Consider the following 24,322-nt stretch of genomic DNA (forward strand, 5'->3'; position numbering starts at 1 on the left):
ACTCAAAGAGCTTAGAGGACACCATGGACAAAGAAGTAAAGGGATTCAAGGTAATAATATCTCAACAAATAGAGAATATCAGTAAAGAGATAGAAGTTTTTAAAAGTAAGCAAATAAATTTTGGAGCTGAAGATTACAATAATTGAAATGAAAATTCACTAAGGGAGCTCAACAAAAGATATGAGCAGACAGAAGAATCAGTGAACTTGAAGATAGGTCCACTGAAATTATACAGTTTGAAGAGCACACATTTAAAAGATTGAAGAAAAATGAACAGAGCCCAAGAGATGTGTGGGATACCAACGTATGTATCATGGTAAGGAGAGGGAGGAAGGTGCAGAAAACATGTTTAAGAAATAATTGCCGAAACCATTTCAAATTTGACAAGGCATGAATATACACATCCAGGAAGCTAAGCTAACACCCAAGAAGGGTAAACTCAAAGACATCCCATACAAGACACATTGTAATTAAAATTTCAAAAGCCAGAGATAAAGAATCTTGGAAGCAGCAAGAGAGAAGCAACTTGTAACATATAAGAGATCTTAAATAAGATGAATTTCTGTTGATTTCTTAGCAGAAACCATGGAGGCTAGAAGGCAGTGGAATGACATATTTCAGGTGATGCAAGACAGACCTGCCAACCAATAATTCTAAATCTGGCAAAGCTATCTTTCAGGAATTAAGGAGAAATCATGACATACCCAGATAATAGCTGAGGGGGCTTCATTATTAATAGACCTGCCCTGTAAGAAATGCTAAAAGGAGTCTTCAGGCTCACCACAGATCTATTAAATTTTCTTTTTGGCATAGGACCAAAACATACGCATTTTAATTAAACATTCGTAATTTTTCTTACACAGCAAAACCAAAAACCCCACATTGGAAAATCATTTTCTATTCACCAAATTGTTAAAAACTTTTTTTAAAAACAGTCCTGTGATATCAAGTGCTTGCCAGGATGTAGCACAATAGAAACTCTTAAACATTTGGTGGGTGTATAAATTGCTGCAACCAGTTTGGAAAACAATTTGTCGCTACCCAGTAAAGTTGAAGATGTATGGATCATGTAATAGTTGGACAGACCAAAAACGTAAAAACTCTTGTACCTCTGCAGCAGCAGACACATCCAGTAATAATCACGGCGGCCATTTGTAATATAAAAAACTGTAAACAATCCAGGTGTTTATTGATTGATTTTTCTAACACGTGACTTATTTCTGGTCTTTACTAGCTTTGGGGCCATTTGGATCACACAATGTTTTTTCAAGATTTTAGACCATTTCTAAGTGGCAATCCACTGGACCAAGATAATAGAGCCAATGAAAGGGGTCACCAGACTCACACTGACTTCTGGGGAGCAAGGCCTCCACGGTTACCATTGGGTCGGAGATACAGATCTCGAGGAAGTTCTCGTCCTGACAGATCTCCAGCTATTGAAGGGTGAGTTGTTGTTTTTAAAGTTACTTTTTAAGGTAGTTTCAGTGAAGGACAAATTGGTGTAATCTAATCTTTATAAGGGTCTCATACTTACTACCTTTGTGGACAAGATGGACGTAAGTAGAAAGAATGAAAATGAAGCTAAATTGAATGTTAGTACTCACCTGATGATGAACTAGAGAGTGAGAAATGTTATACGTCTCTGATTAACGTTTTTATTAATGTCTTAAATTAATATATAGACGATATGTGTCTCAGTCCATTTTGTGTAGCTATAACAGAATGCCTGAGACTGGGTGATTTATAAAGAACAGAGATTCATTTCTTGTATTTCTGGAGGCTGAGAAGGCCAAGATTGAGGGATCTGCATCTGGCGAGGGCCTTCTTGCTGTGTCGTTCCATGTTTGAAGGCAGAAGGGCAAGAGAGCATGCATGAGCAAGAAAGAAAGGTGCCAGACTCATCCTTTTTATTAGGAACTCACTCCACAATAACTAATCCACTTCCGAGATGAAGGCATTTAATCCACTCATGGGAGATTCATCTCTTAAAGTCTCTTTTTCAACACTGCTCCATTGGGGATTAAGTTTCCAACACATGAATTTTTGAGGAGGGCACATTCAAACTATAGCCGTATATTTATCAAAATTTCAAAAGGGTATCAAATATATAGGCATTAGGGTTAAATATTTCAACAGATTGGAACAATGGACTTAACATGAAATTGAATCAAGTATCTGCTTTTTGTGAAGAAAGGAAACAAATTTAATAGGATAAATATAAAGTCTTATGACTGTAAAAACATTCATGTAATACATGTTTGTTGAGTGTCTTTTTTGTATGGGGCACTGTACTGGACAGTAGGAGCACAATGATGAGTCAAATAGATGGTTTTGCTCATGGATCTCATTTAGTTGGAATAATAAAAGTTAATTTTATTAAGTGTTTACCATATGTAGAGGACTGTGCTTCATGCTTTATCTGCTTTATGTTGTTTAATTTGTGTGAAGTAATAGGTGCTATTGCTGTTTTCATTTTATAAAATAATTAACTGAGTCTCAGAAATAAGGTAACAGCCATTGGTGTATCTAAGACTTGAATCTAGGGCTTTATGAATCTAGTGCGGCACTGTCTCATATGGTAGCTGCTAGCCACATGTAGCTATATGTTTACATTTAAGTTAACCAAAAGTTAATAAAACTCAGAATTCAAAGACCTCAATCCCAAATAGCTGTATTTTGAGGGCCCATTGGCCACATGTAGCTAATAGTTACCGTATTTGACAGAACATATTATAGAAAATTTCCATTATCTTAGAAAGTTCTATCGAACAGTGCTGTTCTAGAGCCTACACTCCCCCCTCCCCCAACACACACCTTCTAGGCTTTATTACATTTTACTATACTTGCTTTATTACATATCTATCCATCTAGCTCTCCATTAGTTCATCTTATGTTTTGTGCATTTCAAAGTTAGTTGCAGACATCGCTTCATGGAACAAATACAGGATATGGGAAATCTGATTTAATGAGATTGTCTAGGACAAAAATCAGTGAATTACATTGTTTTAATAGCTTATGGCACCCAGAGTTAAAACTACTGTATCCTGTGCCAGTTAAACTGTGTGTAGATTACTTTCCCTTTTCTACCTGTTTTGAGATTTGAGATCCCATTATTGAGTTTCTCAACTACGGTTCGTCTAAACTTTTACCTCCTATGCATCTTTTTTTTTTTTTTTCCTCCATTCCACCCACTAAATGGCCAATTTTGGAGCAGTGCTGTGATTCACATTTCCTTGCTCCTTTACTAGGGGATGGTTCAATACTGCTTTAGAAAAGTCACATAAATGTTCCCAATCATGCCCCTGCAGATAGTAAGGTGCATTTAATCGCCACCAGATTTCATGCTTTTGATTAGGCTTTTGTTTTGCATTCCCTCAACAGATATTTTAATTTTCACTAAATTTCATTCTTCAAATTTCTCAGAAGCTGATTTATATTCTCCTTTATGAAAATTGGGGCCTTGGGCATGAACTCCCCAAATCCCTGTGCCCAGTTTCTCTATATCAACATTCATTTCTCCTTCGAGCCTCCTGAGATGAGGTGTCCTTTGTTTTTTTTTCAAGGCAAGCCTATCAGCCCATGTTCTGACCCATTCTCTAGCTGTTTCGTCTGGGATTTTGTATCATCCATCTTCTTCTTCCTGCTTTCTTTCCCAGTTAATGCCCTTTGGCCACTGTTTTACTCTTTAGCTCTGTGTTTTTCAGTCCTGGCTGTAAATCGTTGTCACTGAGGATATCTTTTAAACTGGTACCTGGACTCCATCACCAGGGACTGTGATTTTATTAGTCTGGGTGAAACCAGGCATTGGTAATTTTAAAAAGCTCCTGAAGTTATTCTTATTGTAGCCAGAATTGAGAATTACTGTTCCAGTTACTGCCTAGTAATCTTTTTCCTTTCCTGTTCAATAAAATTTCTTAAGAGTTGTTTGTGTTTACTTTTTTATCTTTCATTATTCTTCTACCTGCTGTAGTCTGGCCCTCCTTTCACTAAAGTCCCTGGTGACTTTCTATTAATAATTGCAGACCCAGTGGATACTTTAAAATCCTTATTGTATAGGTCTAGTTCACTGAATTCAACCCTTTTAATCTTTTTTCTTCCCCCTTGAAATTACTTTTTCTTCTTCTTCTTCTTTCTTTATTTTGTAATAAGAGTCTTGCTCTGTTGCCCAGGCTGGAGTAGAGTGGTGTGATCATAGCTCACTGAGCCTCAAACTTCTGGGCTCACACAATCCTCCTGCCTTAGCCTCCCAAGTAGCTTGGATTACAGGCATGTACCACCATGCCTGTAACGCTTGGCCAATTTTTAAATTTTTTTTGTAAAGATGAAGTCTCGCTATGTTGCCCAGGCTGGTCTCAAACTTCTGGGACGATTGCTTGAGCCCAGGAATTTAAGATCACCCTGGGCAACATGGCAAGACCTCATCTTTACAAAAAATGAAAAATCAGCTGAGCATGGTGGCATGTGCCTGTAGTCCCAGCTACTCCAGAGGATGAGTGTGAGGATCGCTTGAGCCTGGGAGGTTGTGGCTGCACTGAGCAGTGATTGCACCACTGCACTCCAGCCTGGGCAACAGAAGTGAGTCCTTGCTTGTCTCAAAAAAAAAAAAGAGGCTCTTCTTACTCCAAGATTTAAAATTTAATTTTTATATTTTCTTAATGCTTTTTATGGTTATGTTAGAACTCTTTGGTTACAAGTGATAGAAATTCAATTTAATATAACTTAAGAAAAAACTAACCGGCGGCCAGGTGCAGTAGCTCATGCCTATAATCCCAGCACTTTGGGAGGCCAAGGTGGGCAGATCACTTGAGGCCAGTTCAAGACCAGCCTGGCCAACATGGCGAAACCCCATCTCTACTAAACATTAAAAAAATTTAGCTGGGCATGGTGGCACATGCCTGCAATCCCAGCTACTTGGGAAGCTAAGGCAGGAGAATCGCTTGAACCTGGGAGGTGGAGATTGTAGTAAGCCGAGATTGCTCCAACCTGGGTGACAGAGCACAACTCTGTCTCAAAAAAACCCAAAAAACTAGAATGTGTTGGTTCACATAGCTCAAATGGTTGTTAGCTATATCAGACCCAACATCTCCCTATTATAACAATTGTCTTGTAATGCCCTCTACTATTCTGATTAGAAACTTATTGATAATATAAGCTATAAAACATAATAAAAACACATATGCATATATATACACACACACAGTTCTCCAATTAATATAAAGGAGAAATAAAAAAATATATGAATATATGTGTTTTAATGTGTAAATCCCTAGCCATAACTATTATGGGAGACAAAAGGAAAAGTTAGGTGCTTACTTCTGTATATAGAATCATTAAGATGATAGCTACAAATGCAAACAGTACAAGAGGATTATATTTTACAGTTCATCTGCCACAAGCATTGTTGGTACAATGTTACGACTTTTCAAAATGGTGAAGAACTCTTAGGAAGTTTCTGGGGTTTGTGGGGAAGCATAAACTTCCCTCAGTTTTCACAATAGTTACATGCCTAGAAAATTCAGTATATATTAAAACCAAATGGAAAATAATTTGTGTTTATGTGTAGAATGGAGCTGGATTTAGTTTCAGTTAATTATATAGGTAGTTTGTCACCAAATGAATGTCCAGGCAGAATGTTCAGAATATGCAGGTTGGCGGACAGTTCTTTGTTGGGCCTGGCTGTCCTCCTGTTTATTGCAGGGTAGCTAGCACTCATTTTTCCTGCTTAGTAAATGTGAATGGTACCTACCATTTATTGTGACTAGCAAAACTGCTCCCTTGGATTTCTAAATCACTTCCTAGGAGTAACACTGAGAAGCACTGATGTAAATTAGAAGTCTATAGGTGGATCTAGATGGTCAGTCAATATGTTATGTTCATCTGTCTATCATTCTTTCTCTCTCAAATCTGCTTTCCTGTGTTATGATGATGGCTCTCTCTTTGTGAAATGAAAGATAGCCGGTGGTGGCTCCAAGTTTACAGGAATTATGGAGGATTCATCCCAGAGGATATGTCCATCTGTCAACTTTTTTTTTCTTTTTTTTTTGAGACAGCTTTGCTCTGTTGCCCTGGCTGAAGTGCAGTGGTGTGGCCTCAGCTCACTGCAACCTCTGCCTCCCAGATCCAAGCAATTCTTGTGCCTCACCCTCCTGAGTAGCTGGAATTAGAGTCTCACGCCACCATGCCTAGCTATTTTTTTTTGTTTTTTTTTTTTTTTTTTGAGACGGAGTCTCGCTGTGTCACCCAGGCTGGAGTGCAGTGGCCGGATCTCAGCTCACTGCAAGCTCTGCCACCCGGGTTTTTACGCCATTCTCCTGCCTCAGCCTCCCGAGTAGCCGGGACTACAGGCGCCCGCCACCTCGCCCGGCTAGTTTTTTGTATTTTTTAGTAGAGACGGGGTTTCACCGTGTTAGCCAGGATGGTCTTGAACTCCTGACCTCGTGATCCGCCCGTCTCGGCCTCCCAAAGTGCTGGGATTACAGGCTTGAGCCACCGCGCCCGGCTTTTTTTTGTATTTTTAAGAGAGGTGGGGTTTCACTATGTTGGCCAGGCTGGTCTTGAACTCCTGACCTCAAGTGATCCACCCATGGCCTCCCAAAGTACTGAGATTACAGGCGTGCCCATCCATCGACTTTTGTGGAAGGTTTCTGGCCCTGATTGGGCGTTATGCCCAAATCTCTGGTGGGTGGGGAGTATTTTTGTGTATTTTTGAGTTAAAGATCTAATCCCCCCCATTTGCGTATCCAGTTATTTATAGCATAATATATAGCATATCTGATTTGAAATATCACCTTTATTATGTATACATTTTCATACTTACCTTTCTCTTTCTGGATTCTCTGTTATGTGCTGTAGATCTTTATTTTTGTATTCTATTCATGTACCATTCTGGTGTACGCACTACGATTTTATACTGTGATCTGAAAACTGGTAGGGAAGGTCCATCTCATTATTGTTCTTTTCTTAAAAAAAAAAACAAAGTTCTTAGTTTGTTTGCAAGTTTATTAATGCTTTGCTTGTATTTGCCTTTCCAAATGGATTTTAGATGCAGTTTTTTAATCTCTGCCCCTTTTCCCATCCCATTAGGATTTTGATTGGAAGTGCATTGAATTTATATATTAATTTGGGGACAGTTGGTACTTTGAGTTTTTTTTTCTTTTCTTTTTCTTTTTCTTTCTTTCTTTTTTTTTTTTTTTAAAAACAGGACCATTTTAATGTTTACAATTTAATAAATCTCTTCATTGCAGACATGTATGGCTGTTTGGTAGTATTCAGAAACATCACAGTAATGGCAGTTTTTTCAATTGGTGTGTAGTCCTCAATAATTATATATGAAATTGCTGTCAGACCAGTAAGATTGCATTTATACATCCATCATTTTCAGGATTGTTGGTAACCTGGGCATATTTTCCCCAAATAACTTTGCCTCCTTGTGTCACAAGGCCCAATTCACTCACATTTACCTCAATGACAGTACCTTTGGTAATATTACACCCAAAGTTGTATACAGTGGGGATGAGGGATTCTTCTTTACACCAAATATTGGTAGGCAAAAGGTGGCTTTCAGTTCAGGATGTGTTACATGGGCTTTCTTGAAACGCAAGCCCGTTGGCCTGATAAATCTTTCATATTTAGGTGGTTTTCTTGTAAAGCCATCTCCAACAAAGCACACTTTAGTAACCATCCTCTTCCATGCTTTCTTCTTTCTCTTTCCTGTTCGAATAACTTTTAATACTTCTGTTTTTCCCTGGGCACGTACTTTAGGCAGAGGGACTTCCCAATTTCCCGCCTTCTCTTTTCGTTTCTGTTTAATCATATTGGAAAGTACTTTAGCTCGAGATTGTCCCTCTCTGTCCAGCAGATAGGCAGGTACTGCTCCCTGTGGAGTCTTTTCATCATTCTTTTGTTTGGTGTTTCTCTTTTCATGCATCTTGATAGTCTTTTTCATTTGTATTTTTTCAGCATGGCGCTGTTTATGGTAAAGCTTAGCCTTCAGACCAATCATTTTCTTTGCCTTCTTTGAACGTTCATGAGCCTCTCGACTTTCCTCCTTTCTCTTTTTCTCATGGTAATCCAAACGGTATCCATAGCGTTTACGGTGTAATTCAATATATTCGGTCTGTGGCATGGTGATGGCCGCAGAACCACCAGAAGCAGCCCCTGGGGTGCGAAAACGCTCTCAATTTTCAGGTCTCAAAGACCCACAAGCCCACACCACGCAGGCTGGGACAGGAAAGGCTTTTTTGTTTTTTTGAGACAAAGTCTCGCTCTGTTGCCCAGGCTGGAGTGCAGTGGTGTGATCTCGGCTCAGTGCAACCTCTGCCTCCCAATTCAAGCATTCTTCCTGCCTCAGCCTCCCAAGTAGCTGGGATTACAGGCATCTGCCACTACACCTGGCTAATTTTTGTATTTTTGATAGAGACAGGGTTTCGCCGTGTTGACCAGACTGATCTCAAACTCTTGACCTCAGGTGATCTGCCTGCCTCGGCCTCCCAAAGTGCTGGGTTTACAGGCGTGAGCCACTGTGCCCAGCCGGTACGTTTTAGTAATACTGAAACTTCTCAGACCTATGGCTCATGGTCTCAGTTTATTTGGTTCTTTTTTCTTCTTCCTCTGTCTTCCTCTTCCTTCTTCCTTCTTCTTCTTCCTTTCTCCTTCTTCTTCCTCCTTCCTCTTTCATTCTTCCTCATTCTTCCTCTTCCTTCTTCCTCCTCCTTCCTTTTTCCTCCTTCCTTTTTCTTCCTCCCTTTTTCTTCCTCCCTTTTCTTCTTTCTCCTTCCCTTTTCCATCTTCTTCTTCCTTCTCTTTTCTTCTTCTTCCTTCTTTTTCCTTCTTCTTTTCCCTTTCTTCTTTCTTTTTAAAAATAGACTTTTTTAGAGCAGTTTTAGGTTCACAGCCAATTGAGTAGAAGATACAGGACACTTTGCATCATTCAGTCAAGTTTCATAGTTTGATTTAACTTTTTATTTATTTATTTATGTATTTAATTTATTTATTTATTTTTGAGACGGAGTCTTGCTCTGTCGCCCAGGCTGGAGTGCAGTGGCCGGATCTCAGCTCACTGCAAGCTCCGCCTCCTGGGTTTATGCCATTTTCCTGCCTCAGCCTCCCGAGTAGCTGGGACTACAGGTGCCCACCACCTCGCCCGGCTAGTTTCTTGTATTTTTTAGTAGAGACGGGGTTTCACCGTGATAGCCAGGATGGTCTCGATCTCCTGACCTCGTGATCTGCCCACCTCGGCCTCCCAAAGTGCTGGGATTACAGGCTTGAGCCACCGCGCCCGGCCGATTTGACTTTTTAACTGATTATTGCTGGCAAACTTTTTGTTACCCTTCATCTTGTTACTTAATTGAATTCTCTTATTAATTGTAATAGTTTTTCATTTTATTCTCTTTAGTTTTCTAGTTAGCACTCATATCATCCTCAAATATTGATTGTGTTTCTCTTTCCAATGTTTATGCCTCTTATTTTTCTTATCTGTTATATTGACTATACTACCAAAACCAAGTTGTTTAATATAGGCATCATTGTGTTTTTCCGGACTTCAGTGAGAATGAATTAGTGTTTCTTTGTTAAACATGTTTGCTTTTGGTTCCTAGTATATGCATTATCACACTAAGAAAGTTTAATTTTATTCATAATTTATTAGGGGCTTTTAATTAAGAATGACTAATGATTTTGTCACATGCCCTTTGCAGTCCTATCAAAATGACCTTAGAGTTTTTCTCCCTTAAACAGTTAATGCATTTTATTAACAAGTATGTTTTCTAATGTTTTCTAGTGTTTCTATTCAAGCTGCTTTGTCAAGGAGCACTAATCTGTCTTTTTTAGGGCTCGGAGGTTGGGGAAATAGGGTCTCACTTTGTTGCCCAGGCTAGAGTGCAGTAGCAAGATCATGTTTCACTACAACTTCAAACTCAGTGGGCTCAAGCAATCCTCCCACTTCAGCCTACGAACTAGGTAGGACTACAGGCATGTACTACTACACTTGGCTAATTTTTCAATTTTTGGTAGAGACTAGGTTGCTCAGGCTGGAGTCTCTTAATACATTATTGGAGTTGATTTGTTCCTTATCTTTTTTTTTTTTTTTTTTAAGAATTTTTATATTTATTCAAAAGACGGTGAGTCTCTTTATCAAGTTTTGGTGTCAGGATTATATTAGTTGCATAAAAGGAACTGGGAAAATTTGCTGTAATCTTATGCTTGGAAATAGTTTAAATAACACAGGAATTACCTATTATTTAAAGGTTTAATACAAGTTACCTGTAATTCCATCTGGACCTGGTATCTTTTGAGAACTAGATCTATTACAGTCTTTTCAGTTACTTCTGGGGTTAATAGTGTAGGGTAATGTTTTATTTATCTCTGTATTCTCAGCTTCTAGCACAGTATCGGTTTTATAGTGGCTACTAAACGTGTTTGTTTTGAATAAGTGGATACTTGTAATTTTGTCTCTAAAAAGTACAAAAAAATATAAATTAGTAGTAATAATAGCTAAGAGTATGTGCCAGAAACTAGTCTAAATGCTTTACAGGTATTCATTTGTTTAATCCTCACTATAACTCTGTGAAGAAGGTATTGTGAATATCTCCATTTTACCAGAGAAACTGAGGCACAGAGCGTTTAGGTAAATTGTCTAAGAGTATAAAGGCAGTTAAATATTGGAGCCAGGATAGTGCAGAAATGGAAGTGTTTGTATTTGGTGAGATTTTTAACTGTTTACTTGTACTGAAAAATTTTAGTATAACTGTTTAGTATAAGTCAAAAATTTAAAATTAAGTAGCCTTCTCACTTATTTTTTAACCAAAGAATTAAGCATTTCCCTAATTTTCTCAGAAACTTTCCTTCCAAGGCACCAGTATATCAGTAAATAGAACTTGAAAGTTTTAAATTCAGTTTCTTTTCTCTTTTCTTTCATAGAAGTATAAATAAACACAGTATATCTTTGGGGCCTATTACTATACCTACTTAGCAGGCCTGCCCAGATTGTTCCATATGGTTGTTACTTTACAGTAATTGTCATTATGATGTCACTGTATGTTTTGAAAGTACAATTTCATGTTTTACAAATTTTAAAAAATTGATTAAACTTTAGCATGGCTTCTTCCTGATAACAGTTTTGTCCTCTTGCTTTGAGAAGGAACATATGGGCATTCCATTTATGGTTTCCATGGGCTACATCTCAATTTCCTGTTCATTTTACTGGTTTCACTGTAAACAGAGTACTTTGTATTTAATGGCCAGCTGCGGTGGCTCACACCTGTAATCCCAGCACTTTGGGAGGCCGAGGTGGGTGGATCACTTGAGGTCAGGAGTTCCAGACCAGCCTGACCAACATGATGAAATCCCATCTCTACTAAAAATCCAAAAATTAACAAGGCATGGTGGTGGTTGCCTGTTATCCCAGCTACTCAGGAGGCTGAGGCAGGAGAATCACTTGCAGTGAGCCAAGATTGCACCACTGTACTCCAGACTGGGCAACAGAGCAAGACTCCATTTCAAGAAAAAGAGTACTTTGTATTTAAGAAATCAGGTGTCAGAGATTAGCCTTTGTGGGATTATTAGTGTGTTCCTCACACCAACTTAATAAGTTTCCCTGAAATGAGATCCATTTTCTTTGACTTTTTCATTGGCATGAGTAAAAGTTTTTTACTAACACAAAGACAGGGAAATCTCACATTGTTCATTCATTCTGCAAATATTTATTCAGTGTCCCTAAAGTATGTGCTTTATCCTCTAATCTGCAGCTTTTGAATGATAGTTAATTAGGTCTTGAATAGACTAGCTCATCTTATCTGACTTTAAGTGCATCTGACCTGTGTCAGAAGATTAATTTATACATTTATAACTGAGGGTATTCTGTTTCAGTGACTCCAAAACTCATCTGTTTGTTAGCATACTGTTGTCTGTGAATTTCTCAGATATCAAGAAATCAAAAGCAATCGGATGGTGGTTTGGTACATATAGAATCAGCAAGGAAATTGCATGATCTTTAAGAGAAATTCCATTCAGGTTGTGATAAATGCTAAGAAATTACTCATATTTCACTTCAAATAATTTTTTAGGACGGTAAAATATTAATGCTTGTTAGGTTTTTTTGCTTTGTGTTAGGTCAACACCAGCACATTCATATTTTCCAGACAAGTAATAGAGATTACCACCCACTAGTCTGCACTTATTACATTGAAACCCATCTTTATTTTATTTTGTTGTTTTTGTTTTGTTTTGTTTTGTTTTTTTGAGAGGGAGTCTCACTCTCTCCCAGGTTGCAGTGCAGTGGTGTGATCTCAGCTCACTGCAACCTCTGCCTCCCAGATTCAAGCAATTCTCCTGCCTCAGCCTCCTGAGTGCTGGGACTATAGGCATGAGCCACAATGCCTGGCTAATTTTTTTGTATTTTTAGTAAAGACAGGGTTTTGCCATGTTGGCCAGGCTGGTCTCGAACTCCTGACCTCAAGTGATCCTCCTGCTTCAGCCTCTCAAGGTGTTGGGATTACAGGCATAAGCCACTGCACCCAGCCCCATTTTTATTTTGTTGTGCTTTACTCTTTTGGTTCTTTGTTGCATTTTAGCCTGGTGGTTTAGTCTCCTTCCTGGCTATATAAAGGAAGCCTCTTTGATTTTAGTTAGCAGTAAGCTGTTTCCGATTCGCTTTGTAGGGTACATTACTTCTAAGAAGCTGTCCCACCTAAATAATATGTTCTTTTTAAAATTTATTATTTTTATTTTCGATTCAGGGGGTACATGTACAGATTTGGTTTTAATTTTTAAATTTTTAAAAATTTGCTCTCCTGGTAACTCACAGAACAGCAGGTTTATTACACAGGTATATTGTGTGATGCTGGGGTTTGGGCTTATGATGATCCCATAACCTAAGCAGTGAACATAGTACCTATAGGTAGTTTCTCAACCTTTGCCCTTCTCCCTCCCTCTCCGGTTTTGTGATCCCCAGTGTTTATTATTCCTTACTTTGTGTCCCTGTGTAACCAATGTTTAGTTCCCATGTATAAGTGAGAACATGTGGTATTTCTGTTTTCTGCATTAACTTGCTTATTAGGCTAATGACCTCCAACTATATCAACTATATCCATGTTGCTGCAAAGTACATGATTTTGTTCTTTTTTATGACTGTGTAAAGAATATATTTTAAGATTTCCTACCTAGAGAATATGTGCTTCTGAAGTTAACCCTAGATTCTTGGACCATGGTTTTCTGACCACTGATCACATCTCAGATTTTGAGAACTGACTTTTTTCGGTTAACTTTTTTTTTCCTTATTAAAAAAAATATTTTTTTTGGTATGGAATAAAAAGACAACCTTATCCAGAAATAGCCATAGTTACGCCTTGATGTATAATCTTATAGACCTTTTAAAATATATATATATGATAATTACATCTATATAATTGAAATTGAATTGATTATACTACACATATTTTATAATATTTTTTATCTTAATAGATTGTATATATCTTTCAAGATACATTTGATTGGGGCCTATATTAGTCTGTTTTCACAAAACTGATAAAGACATACCTGAGACTGGGAAGAAAAAGAGGTTTATTTGGACTTAACAGTTTCACATGGCTGAGAAGGCCTCAGAATCATGGTGGGAGGCTAAAGGCACTTGTAACATGGCGGCAGCCTAACCATGTCATTCAGCCCCTGGCCCCTCCAAATCTCATGTCCTCACATTTCAAAACCAGTCATGCATTCCCAGCAGTCCCCTCAAGTCTTAATTCATTTAGGTATTAACCCAAAGTCCAAAGTCTCATCTGAGATAAGGCAAGTCCCTTCTGCCTGTGAGCCTATAAAATCAAAAGCAAGCTAGTTACTTCCTAGATACAGTGGAGGTACAGGTATTTGGTAAATACAGCCATTCCAAATGGGAGAAATTGGCTAAAATAAAGGGGTTACAGGCTCCATGCATGTCCGAAATCCAGCGGGGCAGTCAAATTTTGAAGCTCCAAAATAATCTTTGAGTCCAAGTCTCACATCCAGGTCATGCTGATGCAAAAGGTGGGTTCCCGTGGTCTTGGGCAGCTCTACCCCTGTGACTTTGTGGGATACAACCTCCCTCTTTGCTGCTTTTCACTGTCTGGTGTTGAGTGTCTATGGCTTTTCTAGGCTCATGGTGCAAGCTGTCGGTGGGTCTACCATTCTGGGATCTGGAAGATGGTGGCCCTCTTCTCACAGCTCCACTATGCAGTTCCCTAGTAGGGACTCTGTGTGGGGGCTCCCACCCCACATTTTCCTTCCACACTGCCCTAGCAGAGGTTCTCCATGAGGGCCCCGCCCCTGCAGCAAACTTTTGCCTGGGCATCCAGGTGTTTCCATACATCTTCTGAAATCTAGGTGGAGGTTCCTAAACCTCAATTCTTGTCTTCAGTGCACTTGCAGGCTCAACACCACAGGGAAGCTGCCAAGCCTTTGGGCTTGGCACCCTCTGAAGCCACAACCCAAGCTCTATGTTGGCCCCTTTCAGCCATGGCTGGAGCAACTGGGACACAGGGCACCAAGTCCCTAGGCTACATACAACACGGGGACCCTGGGCCCAGCCCATGAAACCACTTTTTCCTCCTGGGCCTCTGGGCCTGTGATGGGAGGGGCTGCCGTGAAGGTCTCTGACAGGGCCTGGAGACATTTTCCCTGTGGTCCTGGGTATTAACATTAGGCGCCTTGCTACTTATGCAGATTTCTGCAGCTGGCTTCAATTTCCCCTTAAAAAATGGGTTTTTCTTTTCTATCACATAGGGAGCAAATTTTCTAAATTTTTATGCTTTGCTTATCTTATAAAACTGGTTAACAGCACCCAAGTTACCTCTTGAATGCTTTGGTGCTAGAAATTTCTTCTGCCAGATATCCTAAATCATCTCTCTCAAGTTCAAAGTTCCACAAATCTGTAGGACAGGGGCAAAATGCTTCCAGTCTCTTTGCTAAAACATACCAAGAGTCACCTTTGCTCCAGTTCCCAACAAGTTCCTTATCTCCATTCTGAGACCACCTCAGCCTGGACCTTATTGTCCACATCACTATTAGCATTTTGGGCAAAACCATTGAGCAAGTCTCTAAGAAGTTCCAGACTTTCCCACATTTTCCTGTCTTCTTCTGAGCCCTTCAAACTGTTACAACTTCTGACTGTTACCCAGTTCCAAAGTCACTTCTACATTTTTGGGTATCTTTTAGCAATGCCCCACTCCTGGCACCAATTTACTATATTGGTCCTTTTTCACGCTGCTGATAAAGACATACCCAAGACTGGGAAGAAAAAGAGCTTTAATTGGACTTACAGTTCCACATGGCTGGGGAGGCCTCAGAATCATGGTGGGAGGCGAAAGGGACTTCTTACATGGTGGCGGCAAGAGAAATGAGGAAGAAGCAAAAGCAGAAACCCCTGATAAACCCATCAGATCTCATGAGACTTATTCACTATCATGAGAATAGCATGGGAAAGATCAGCCTCCATGATTCAATTACCTCCCCCTGGGTCCCTCCCCGCAGCATGTAGGAATTCTGGGAGATACAATTCAAGTTGAGATTTGGGTGGAGACACAGCCAAACCATATCAGAGCCCATCTAGGGGAGGTTTCTTAATTAATTAATTTTTTCCTGGGCTCAAGTGATCCTCCCATCTCAGCTTCCTAAGCATCTGGGACCACAGGTGTGCAGCACTAGGCCCAGCTAATTTTAAAATTTTTTCGTAGAGATGGGGTCTCCTTATGTTGTCCAGGCTGGTCTTGTATTCCCATCTTGACCTCCCAATGTGCTGGGATTACAGGTGTGAGCCAGTTTGCCTGGCCCCATAAGAGGTCTCTTAATTTATTCAACAGACATTGTGTATTACTATGTGCCAGATGTTGGGCATACAGTAGTCAATAAATAGTCAAGAATGACTGCCCTTATGGAGCTTAAGTGCTAATGGGGAGAGATAGACAATCAAAATAAACAGAATGTTAAGCAGTAGTAAGTGCTATGGTGGAAGAAAAGCAGGGATGGGAGATAGGGAATATGGTGGAAGTGAAGTTTCAAAAAGAGCATGGTCAGCAAATGTCTTATTGAGAAAGTATCTGAATAGACACCAAGGAAGTGTAGGGATGTACAAACAAGGAGAGACCAATGTAGGGCAGAGAAGGTGAGGGGAATGGTAGGAGAAGTTGATGGGAGTAGGAATGGGGAGGTGGGTATTAGATTATATGAAGCCTAGTTGGCAATTATAAGAACTTCTATTCCAGTGGAGAGTTAGGTGTCATTTATATCTTGAAATGATTGCTCTAACTGCTGTGCTGAAAATAAAATGGGGGGCTGCAAGGTGTGCGAGGCAAAGACACAGCAGAGAAACTATTTAAGAGGCTATTGCGTTCATATAAGCTAGAAATACCAGTGGTTTGGGTGAGAGTAGTGAAAAATGGTTTGGTTTCAGATGCAGTTTGGCAATATTCATGATAGGATTTACTGACAGATTGGATATGGGGTGTAACAGAAAGAAGAGTTATGACATCAAGGTTTTTGGCCTGAAAACAAGAAAAATGGAGCCACCATCTGCTGACATGGGGAACATTAGGAGGAATAAGTTTGGAGGAAAATATTTAAGAGTTAATTCAGTTTGGGACATAATAAGTTTGAGGTGCTTATTACGCAAGTGGAAATGTTGAGTAGGCAGAGGTCTTGGCTGGAGATAAAATTTGGAAGTTGTGGCCTATATATGGTATTTAAAATTATAAAGCTGGATAAAATGGTCAAAGAAGTCAAGATAGGAGATAGTAGAGCTCAGAGAATGGAGGCCTGGGCCTTCCAAACTTAGAAGTTTGGAAGATAAGAATAAGCAAAGGAAACTCAGAAGAAACAGCCTGGGAAGTATGAGGAAAACCTAGAGAGAGTACAGCTCTGGCAACTATGTGAAGACTCTTACCTGGTTTTAGCATGTGACTTCCCTTCCAGACCCAGTGGGTTGATTTTTCTCTTCTGTAAGTTTCTGAAATTAAATGTATACACTATCTTTGTTCCCTCCACATCCTCCCAGACATTTAGCTTTAACAAGAAAAGATTTTTTTTTTAATAAACAAAATTCATTGTAAATACTCTATGAACTATTGTTCTCCGAGCAACAGCTCATATGCATTGGGGCCACCCTGAGCAGTCTCTGTTACTGCTGCAAAAATATGGGACTAACATCTGACTTCCAGAGAGTGAGCAGCCAAGAAAGAGGAATCATCAGCTCATCAGCTGCTGGTGAATTGTTCCTCATAATTCCAAGCATTCCTATAGGATTGACTTTTAACAGCTTCAAGAACTAGGCTGTCTCTCACACTTGATTATTACCATTTACTTATTGATCAGTTTAAGCATGTGATAATTTGCCCTTCTTGTCACTGGCAAATAGGTGGATATATATTAGTTACCTATTGCTGTGTAACACATTACTCCAGAATTTAACAGCTTATGACAGTATTTATTATCTCACTATTTTTGCGGGTCAGGAATTTGGGAGCAGTTTAGCTAGGTGGTTCTGGTGAAGGGCTTCATGAGGTTATTTATAATCAACATGTCAGCTGTGGCTGCAGTCATCCGAACACTTAACTAGACCTGGAAGATCCACTTCCAAGATGGCTCACTCACATGACTGTTGGCAGGAGGCCATAGTTCCTCACCATCTGGGCCTCTCCATAGGGCTCCTTGAATGTCCCTATTACTTGGCAGCTAGCTTCTCTTGGAGTTATTGATCCAAGAGAATGATAGAGGAAGAAGGGAAAAAACCCATAATGCCTTTTTATATCCTAATTTTGGAAGTCACACACTGTCATTTCTGCTGCATTTTGTCTGTAAGAGGTGAATCATTAAGTCTAGCCCACATTCAAGGAGAAGAGAATTAGCTCCACCTCTAAAGAATTCATGGATGTATTTTAAAATCACCAGTTTGCCCTCTAGCCACAAATTATTTACACTTCTTCCTCCCAAGAGCTATCAAAAAAAGTTTCCTTCTTCTGTAGCATCAGCTTGAAATACAGGTAGCTGTCCTTTAACTAGGTCCAAGTGTGGGTGTGGCTTCTTGGGTATAGTTCCTCAGGTACAGTTCCTTTTGATATGAAGACCTGTAAACTAAAGAGACAAGTAATCTACCTATCACACACCCAACATGCAGTGATGTGGACAGGCAGTGATTCTGAACAGGTATAAAGATTTCCTGTTCCAAAAGGGAAAAATGGCGGCACAAAGAAATTGCTGGTTCATAGCAATTATAATAGTTGTCTAGACAAATGTCAGAAATTCCTTGACTAGGACTTCTGTTTCTGCCCAGGAGTTCTTCTCTGTGACTCTGGAGTCCACCTTGTTAGTCATCCTTTCTTTTCCATTAAAAGTAGTTCATATTTGTAGCTGCATAACTTTCTTAGCATGCTTCTTGCTGGTAGAAATTTGAGGGCCCAGAGACCTGTTTTCATTTTGTACTATCTTTCCACCTTTCAGTTTAAGCTGTCAGTGTTTCTTTTTAAAACTTTGATATCCTGTGAATCTCACTGGGGTTCATGCAATTAGGCAAAAGCCACGTCCACCAATCTCTTCTAATTAGACTTTTTCCAACTTGGGTTTCTGCTGGGATTGCTGAGGGATACCACTTGTAGTGGGTAGAATTGTGTCCCCCAGAAAGCTGTATTCAAGTCCTAACCCTGATAAGGTCACTGTGAATATGACCTTATTTGGAAACAAGGTCTTTACAGATGTAGTCAAGTTATAAGAAGATCACACTGGATCAGGAAGGGCCTTAATCCAACGGTTGATAGTCTTATAAGGAGAGAAATTTGCTGGGTGTGGCGGCTTACTCCTGTAATCTCAGCACTTTGGAAGGCCGAGGTGGGAGGATCACCTGAGGTCAGGAGTTCGAGACCAGCCTGGCCAATGTGGTAAAACCCCATGTCTACTAAAAATACAAAAATTAGCCAGGCGTGGTGGCTCATGCCTGTAATCCCAGCTACTCAGGAGGCTGAGGCATGAGAATCGCTTAAACCTTGAGGCAGAGGTTGCAGTGAGCCAAGATCGCACCTACTGCACTACGGCCTGGGCGAGAGTGAGACTCTGCCTCAAAAAAAAAAAAAAGAGGAAGCTAGAAATTTGGACATGAACACAGAAGACAAAGAGAAGAAAGCCGTATGATGACAGTGGCAGAGACTCGGGGGACATAACGTCTACAAATCAAGGAATGGCAAAGATTGCTGCCAACCATCACCAGAAGCCGGGAAAGAGTCATGGAAATAATCTCCCTCAGAACTTTCTGAAAGAACTAACCCTACTGACACCCTCCAAATCAGTGAGCGAATAAATTCCTTTTGTTTTAAGCTACCCAGTTTGTGGTAGTTTGTTACAGCAGTAACACCCTTAAACTTCTTAGTCCAATTTTCTAACTGAGTGATTCTTTAGGTACTATTTTAGATCTTTCTGAGGTTGTGGTGGTTTTTTTTGTTTTTGTTTTTTTTTGAGGCAGAGTTGCACTCTGTCACCGAGACTGGAGTGCAGTGGTACAATCTCAGCCCACTGCAACGTCTAACTCCGGGTTCAAGTGATTCTCATGTTTCGGCCTCCCGAGTAGCTGGCATTAGAGGTGTGTGCCACCATGCCCAGCTAATTTTTGTATTTTTAGTAGAGACAGGTTTCTTCATGTTGGCCAGGCTGGTCTCAAATTCCTGGCCTCAAGTGATCCTCCTGCCTTGACCTCCCAAAGTGCTGGGATTGTAGGTGTGAACCACTGCGCCCGGCCCTTTCTGAGGTCTTAACAAAGAATTGTTATAGTCTGATCCTTGGCTTCATCTGAAATCAGTCTTTTGGCAGTGCCTTGGATTTAATCTTTGCTTGAAATCCATTTCTTAATTTTAGTGTCATTTACTAATCTGGAGATGCTGGGAATTCTCAGAATTATATAATTCTGTCCTTTTTGTTTAACTGTCTGTCCTTCCTTTAATTTATACCTCTTTTGCATTTTAAAGTAAGCAACAAGAAGCCAGGAGGTACTTTCAAAAGTGGAAATCTCTTTAGCTAGATTATCAACCAGTTTGTGGACCGCAACGTCTGCTTTCCATGTTATGGTAAGGCAACAGCTTTGCCAGTATATAACAAGGATCTTTTTCCCTCCAGTTTCCAATAAGATTTTTCTGCCTTTTCTTAATCTCACCTTTAACTTCCTCAAAGGCCATAGTGCTGCTTTTTTTTTTCAAGGCTCTTCAAACTTTACTGATGCTCTCCTCAAAGTCCTTTTAACTTCTGCCCCACTGCTGGGTTCCAAAGGTACTCTCACATTTTAGGTCTTTATTATGGTAGCACGTGTATCCAGATATCAAAATCTGTATGTTACCTATTGCCGTATAACAAATTATCTCAGAGTTTAGTGGCTTAAAACAAACATATTTATTATCTCACAGATTCACTGGGTCAGGAACAGGTTCAGTTGGGAGTAGCGTTGCTGAGTGATGCTGGCCCAGGATTTCATGAGCTTACAGTCAAGATGTTGGCCACTGCTGCAGTATAGGGGTGACTAGGCTTTACACATATTCTGGCAGGTTTGTTCTGGCTGGTGGCAGGAGTGCTCAGTTCCTCATCACATGGACCTTTCTATAGGACTGCTTGATATGGCACTCTTCCAGAGCAAGTGATTGATCCAACAGAAGTACAAGGAGAAGGCACTATGCGCCCCGCCCGCCACACCACCTCTTTTTCTTGAGGCAAAGTCTCACTCTGTCACCCATGCTGGAGTGCAATGGCATGATCTTGGCTCACTGCAACCTCCGCCTCCCGGGTTCAAGTGATTCTCCTGCCTCATCCTCCTGAGTAGCTGAGACTATAGGCATGTGCCGCCATGCCTCGCTAATTTTTGTATTTTTAGTAGAGATGGAGTCATGTTGGCCAGGCTGGTCTCGAACTCCTGACCACAAGTGATCCATCCACCTCGAAGTGCTGGGATTACAGGCATGAGCCACCACACCTGGCCATTTCTCCTGCTTTGTTACCTTGTCTTGGAAGTCACAGGTGATCAGTTCTGCCATATTCTATTGTTAAGTGAGTCACTAAGTCAAGCCCACACTGAAGGGAAGATTATCAAATAATTTTTGGACATATTTTTAAAACAACACGAAGCATTCTTTGAAAAAGCCAGCGAATTCATAGAAGCAGAGAGTAGAATGGTAATTACCAGGAGCTGTGGGGCAGAGGGGGTGGATTAGAGAGATGTTGAAGGATACAAAATTTCAGTTAAAAGTTCAAGAGATGTGTTGTACAACATGGTGGCTGTAGTTAATAACAATGTTTTCAGCCAGGTGCAATGGCTCATGCCTATAATCCCAGCACTTTGGGAGGCCAAGGCAGGCAGATTACTTGACAGCCCGGCTGATATGGTGAAACCCCATCTCTACTAAAAATACAAGAATTAGCTGGGCATGTTGGTGCGCATCTGTAATCCCAGCTACTTGGGAGGCTGAAGCACAAGAATTGCTTGAACCTGGGGGACAGAGTTTGCAGTGAGCCGAGATGGTGCCACTGTACTCCAGCCTGGGTGAGAGAGCAGGACTTCATCTCAAAAAAAACAAACAAAAAACAGTGTTTTGTACATTTGAAAATTGCTAAGAGAGTAGATTTTAAGTGTTATTGTTGTAAATAAGTTTGTGAGGTAATGCATATGTTGATAGTTTGATGTAGTCATTCCACAATGCTTACATATTTCAAAATATGTTCTATACCATAATATATACAATTTTTGTCAGTTAAAAATAAATAATGAAAAATAATACAAAAAGGCAAGCAAACAAACGGAATAGTGCAGTTAGCTGCTGAGCTGCTGTTGAACTTTAGTAGCAGGGAAAGTCTAATGTTGGCTACTGCCATTGTTACATTAATTGGCCTAATAAGTAAAGCGGGAACCAGGGACTTAAAATTGCATATCATTGCTGGGTGCAGTGGCTCACACCTGTAATCCCAACAGTTTGGGAGGCCGAGGTCAGGAGTTCAAGATCAGCTTTGTCAACATGGTAAAACCCCGTCTCTACTAAATCTACTAAATATACAAAAAATTAGACGGGTGTGGTGGCAGGTGCCTGTAATCCCAGCTGCTCGGGACGCTAAGGCAGGAGAATTGCCTGAACCCAGGAGGCAGAGGTTGCAGTGAGCTGAGATCACATCATTGCACTCCACCCTGGGCGGCAGAGCGAGACTCTGTCTCAAAAAAGAAAAAAAAATTACATATCATCCAGAACACAGAAGATCTAGGGGAACAACTTCTTCAGGTTTTTCTTTTGCTGAGGCATCACTCCAGTATCTCTTTGGGTAACAAAGACTCATTCGTATAAAGAACTGTGTACCTGTGCCATCTTAAGTATTCAGAGTGACAAATGCTAAGCATGTGTGTGTTTATATGTGTTTGTGTTATAATCATCTAAAACAACCTTAAAATAGAATTATTGCTTGAACTTTTATTTTGAAGGACCCATTAAATGATATCTTATTCAGAAACCCAATGTGTACAACATACAAAAATGGAACTACCCTTGTTAAAGGAAGGTGGGTCCAGAATTCCACTGGCTCGGCATCCCTTTTAACCCTTCCTTATGTTGGTGGAACATAGTTCCTTGTTGGTGGAACAAGGAACATAGTTTGAAAAACTATACCATACCATCAGATCCCTTTCCAGCTTAATTCACAAAAATCTATTAATCTATAAGATAGCAGAGTTCAGGAAGATAGCCATAATAGCAAAATAGCACACCGCCGTGTGGCAGGCTGGTTTCTGATGCTGTCTCTTGTGTAATAGCCAATAAAAAACTATTTTGGTTTAGGGAAGTAGTTGGTAATTAGGCAGCCATGGATATCTGTAGAGTACTTTCATTAGTCTGTTGTCTTACCTAATTTTTTCTTCTCTAACAGAATACTACAACACATCTTTGCAGGATTCTTTGCAAATTCTGCCATTCCTGGATCTCCACACCCTTTTTCCTGGTAAGTAACTAATTGCTTTCTATCTTACTCTATTGGAGTGACATCATTTTAGGTGCTGTCATTTCTGTGCAGTAGAGAAAAAGAGCTGCATAGGCCAGGCGTGGTGGCTCACGCCCATAATCGCATTCCAGCACTTTGGGAGGCCGAGGCTGGTGGATCACGAGGTCAGGAGATCGAGACCATCCTGGCTAACATGATGAAACCCCATCTCTACCAAAAATACCAAAAATTAGCCAGGCGTGGTGGCATGCGCCTGTAGTCCCAGTTACTTGGAGGCTGAGGCAGGAGAATCACTTGAACCCGGGAGACGGAGGTTGCAGTGAGCCGAGATCGCGCCACTGTACTCCAACCTGGGCAACAGAACGAGACTCCATCTCAAAAAACAAAACAAAAAAACTGCATAGGTGAGTATGTAGATGTAACTGGAGGCTGCTAGACTGCCATTATCTGCTAAGCCCAAACTTAATCAGAACTTTTATTTTTTTATTATTCAGGCTCAGGAAGGCTGTCCTGGTCCCCCAGAATGTTTGGTTGCTAGAAATGTCCTGATCCCTTTTATATTCAGATCTGAGAGTTGTGTTGAGGTAGGGAATGAGATGGTCCCTGCCAGGCTTGGTATCTGATTTGTGGGTTCCCCAGTAGACTACACAGGAATATTTTACTCTTAAGAATTTCTGAAGTTGAAAACATTATGCTGAACTTTATTTTTTTCAAAGTAAGAGGATTTGTCAGAAGAAACAATAGGCTGTATTCAGTATCAGAGTGACACTTACGTATGATAGGGATTAAAGATGGAATTTCTTCTTGTCAGAGAAATTATTTGCCGCTTCTGACTGTGGCCCAGAAGGTTTCTTTGCTCAAAGGAACCTCAGTCCTTTTAGGACCTCTGTCATCCACTAGTCTGGACCTCTGCTGGTAGTGTACCAGCAGCTCTGCAGAGGGGGGAGAAAAAGGTGTTGCCAAGTCCCTTTTGTAATTGCTCTAAGTTGTGATTCAGAGAGACTGCTATGGCTGCTTCTCTACTTGAAAGCTCCTCATTGTCCAGAACTGTGGGCAGCCTCTTATAATGAGGGATGTTTGCTGTAGATTTTGACCAGTCATGAAGGGAAAACTCTCCTTAAAAAGCAGCTCCATCTGTGTTTAATATAAGTGGGCACAGAAAAGACAAATTTTTGAAACCAACAGGCAATGAGTCACTCTTTTTGTTCTGGCATGTCATGTGGTACTTTAGGTAGCTTTACATTTTATGTTCTAGTTAAGTAAAATTCCTAGAGAATGAGATACTATCTCTGGATAGTTTGTTTGATCTTGAAAATATACAGAATTCTTTGCCTCTTGATCCTGGAGGACTAGTGAC

At 40.2% G+C, this 24,322-nt stretch overlaps 1 protein-coding gene and 1 pseudogene across 1 annotated transcript in view; one reads left to right on the top strand and one right to left on the bottom strand.

The window, feature by feature from the left end:
• The window catches only part of LOC105479033 (ring finger protein 115), an 84,335-nt gene that overhangs the window by 52,802 nt on the left and 7,211 nt on the right, over positions 1-24,322 (top strand). The window contains exons 4-5 of the mRNA XM_011736809.3: positions 1,235-1,443; positions 22,894-22,965. Coding sequence (XP_011735111.1) covers positions 1,235-1,443; positions 22,894-22,965 — 281 coding nt within the window. The remainder of the gene's footprint in view (positions 1-1,234; positions 1,444-22,893; positions 22,966-24,322) is intronic.
• On the bottom strand, positions 7,263-8,154 carry LOC105479032 (ribosome biogenesis protein NSA2 homolog pseudogene; annotated as a pseudogene).

The sequence above is a fragment of the Macaca nemestrina genome, chromosome 1 (genome assembly GCF_043159975.1).
Source record: "Macaca nemestrina isolate mMacNem1 chromosome 1, mMacNem.hap1, whole genome shotgun sequence".
In the NCBI taxonomy this organism is placed as follows: Eukaryota; Metazoa; Chordata; class Mammalia; order Primates; family Cercopithecidae; genus Macaca; species Macaca nemestrina.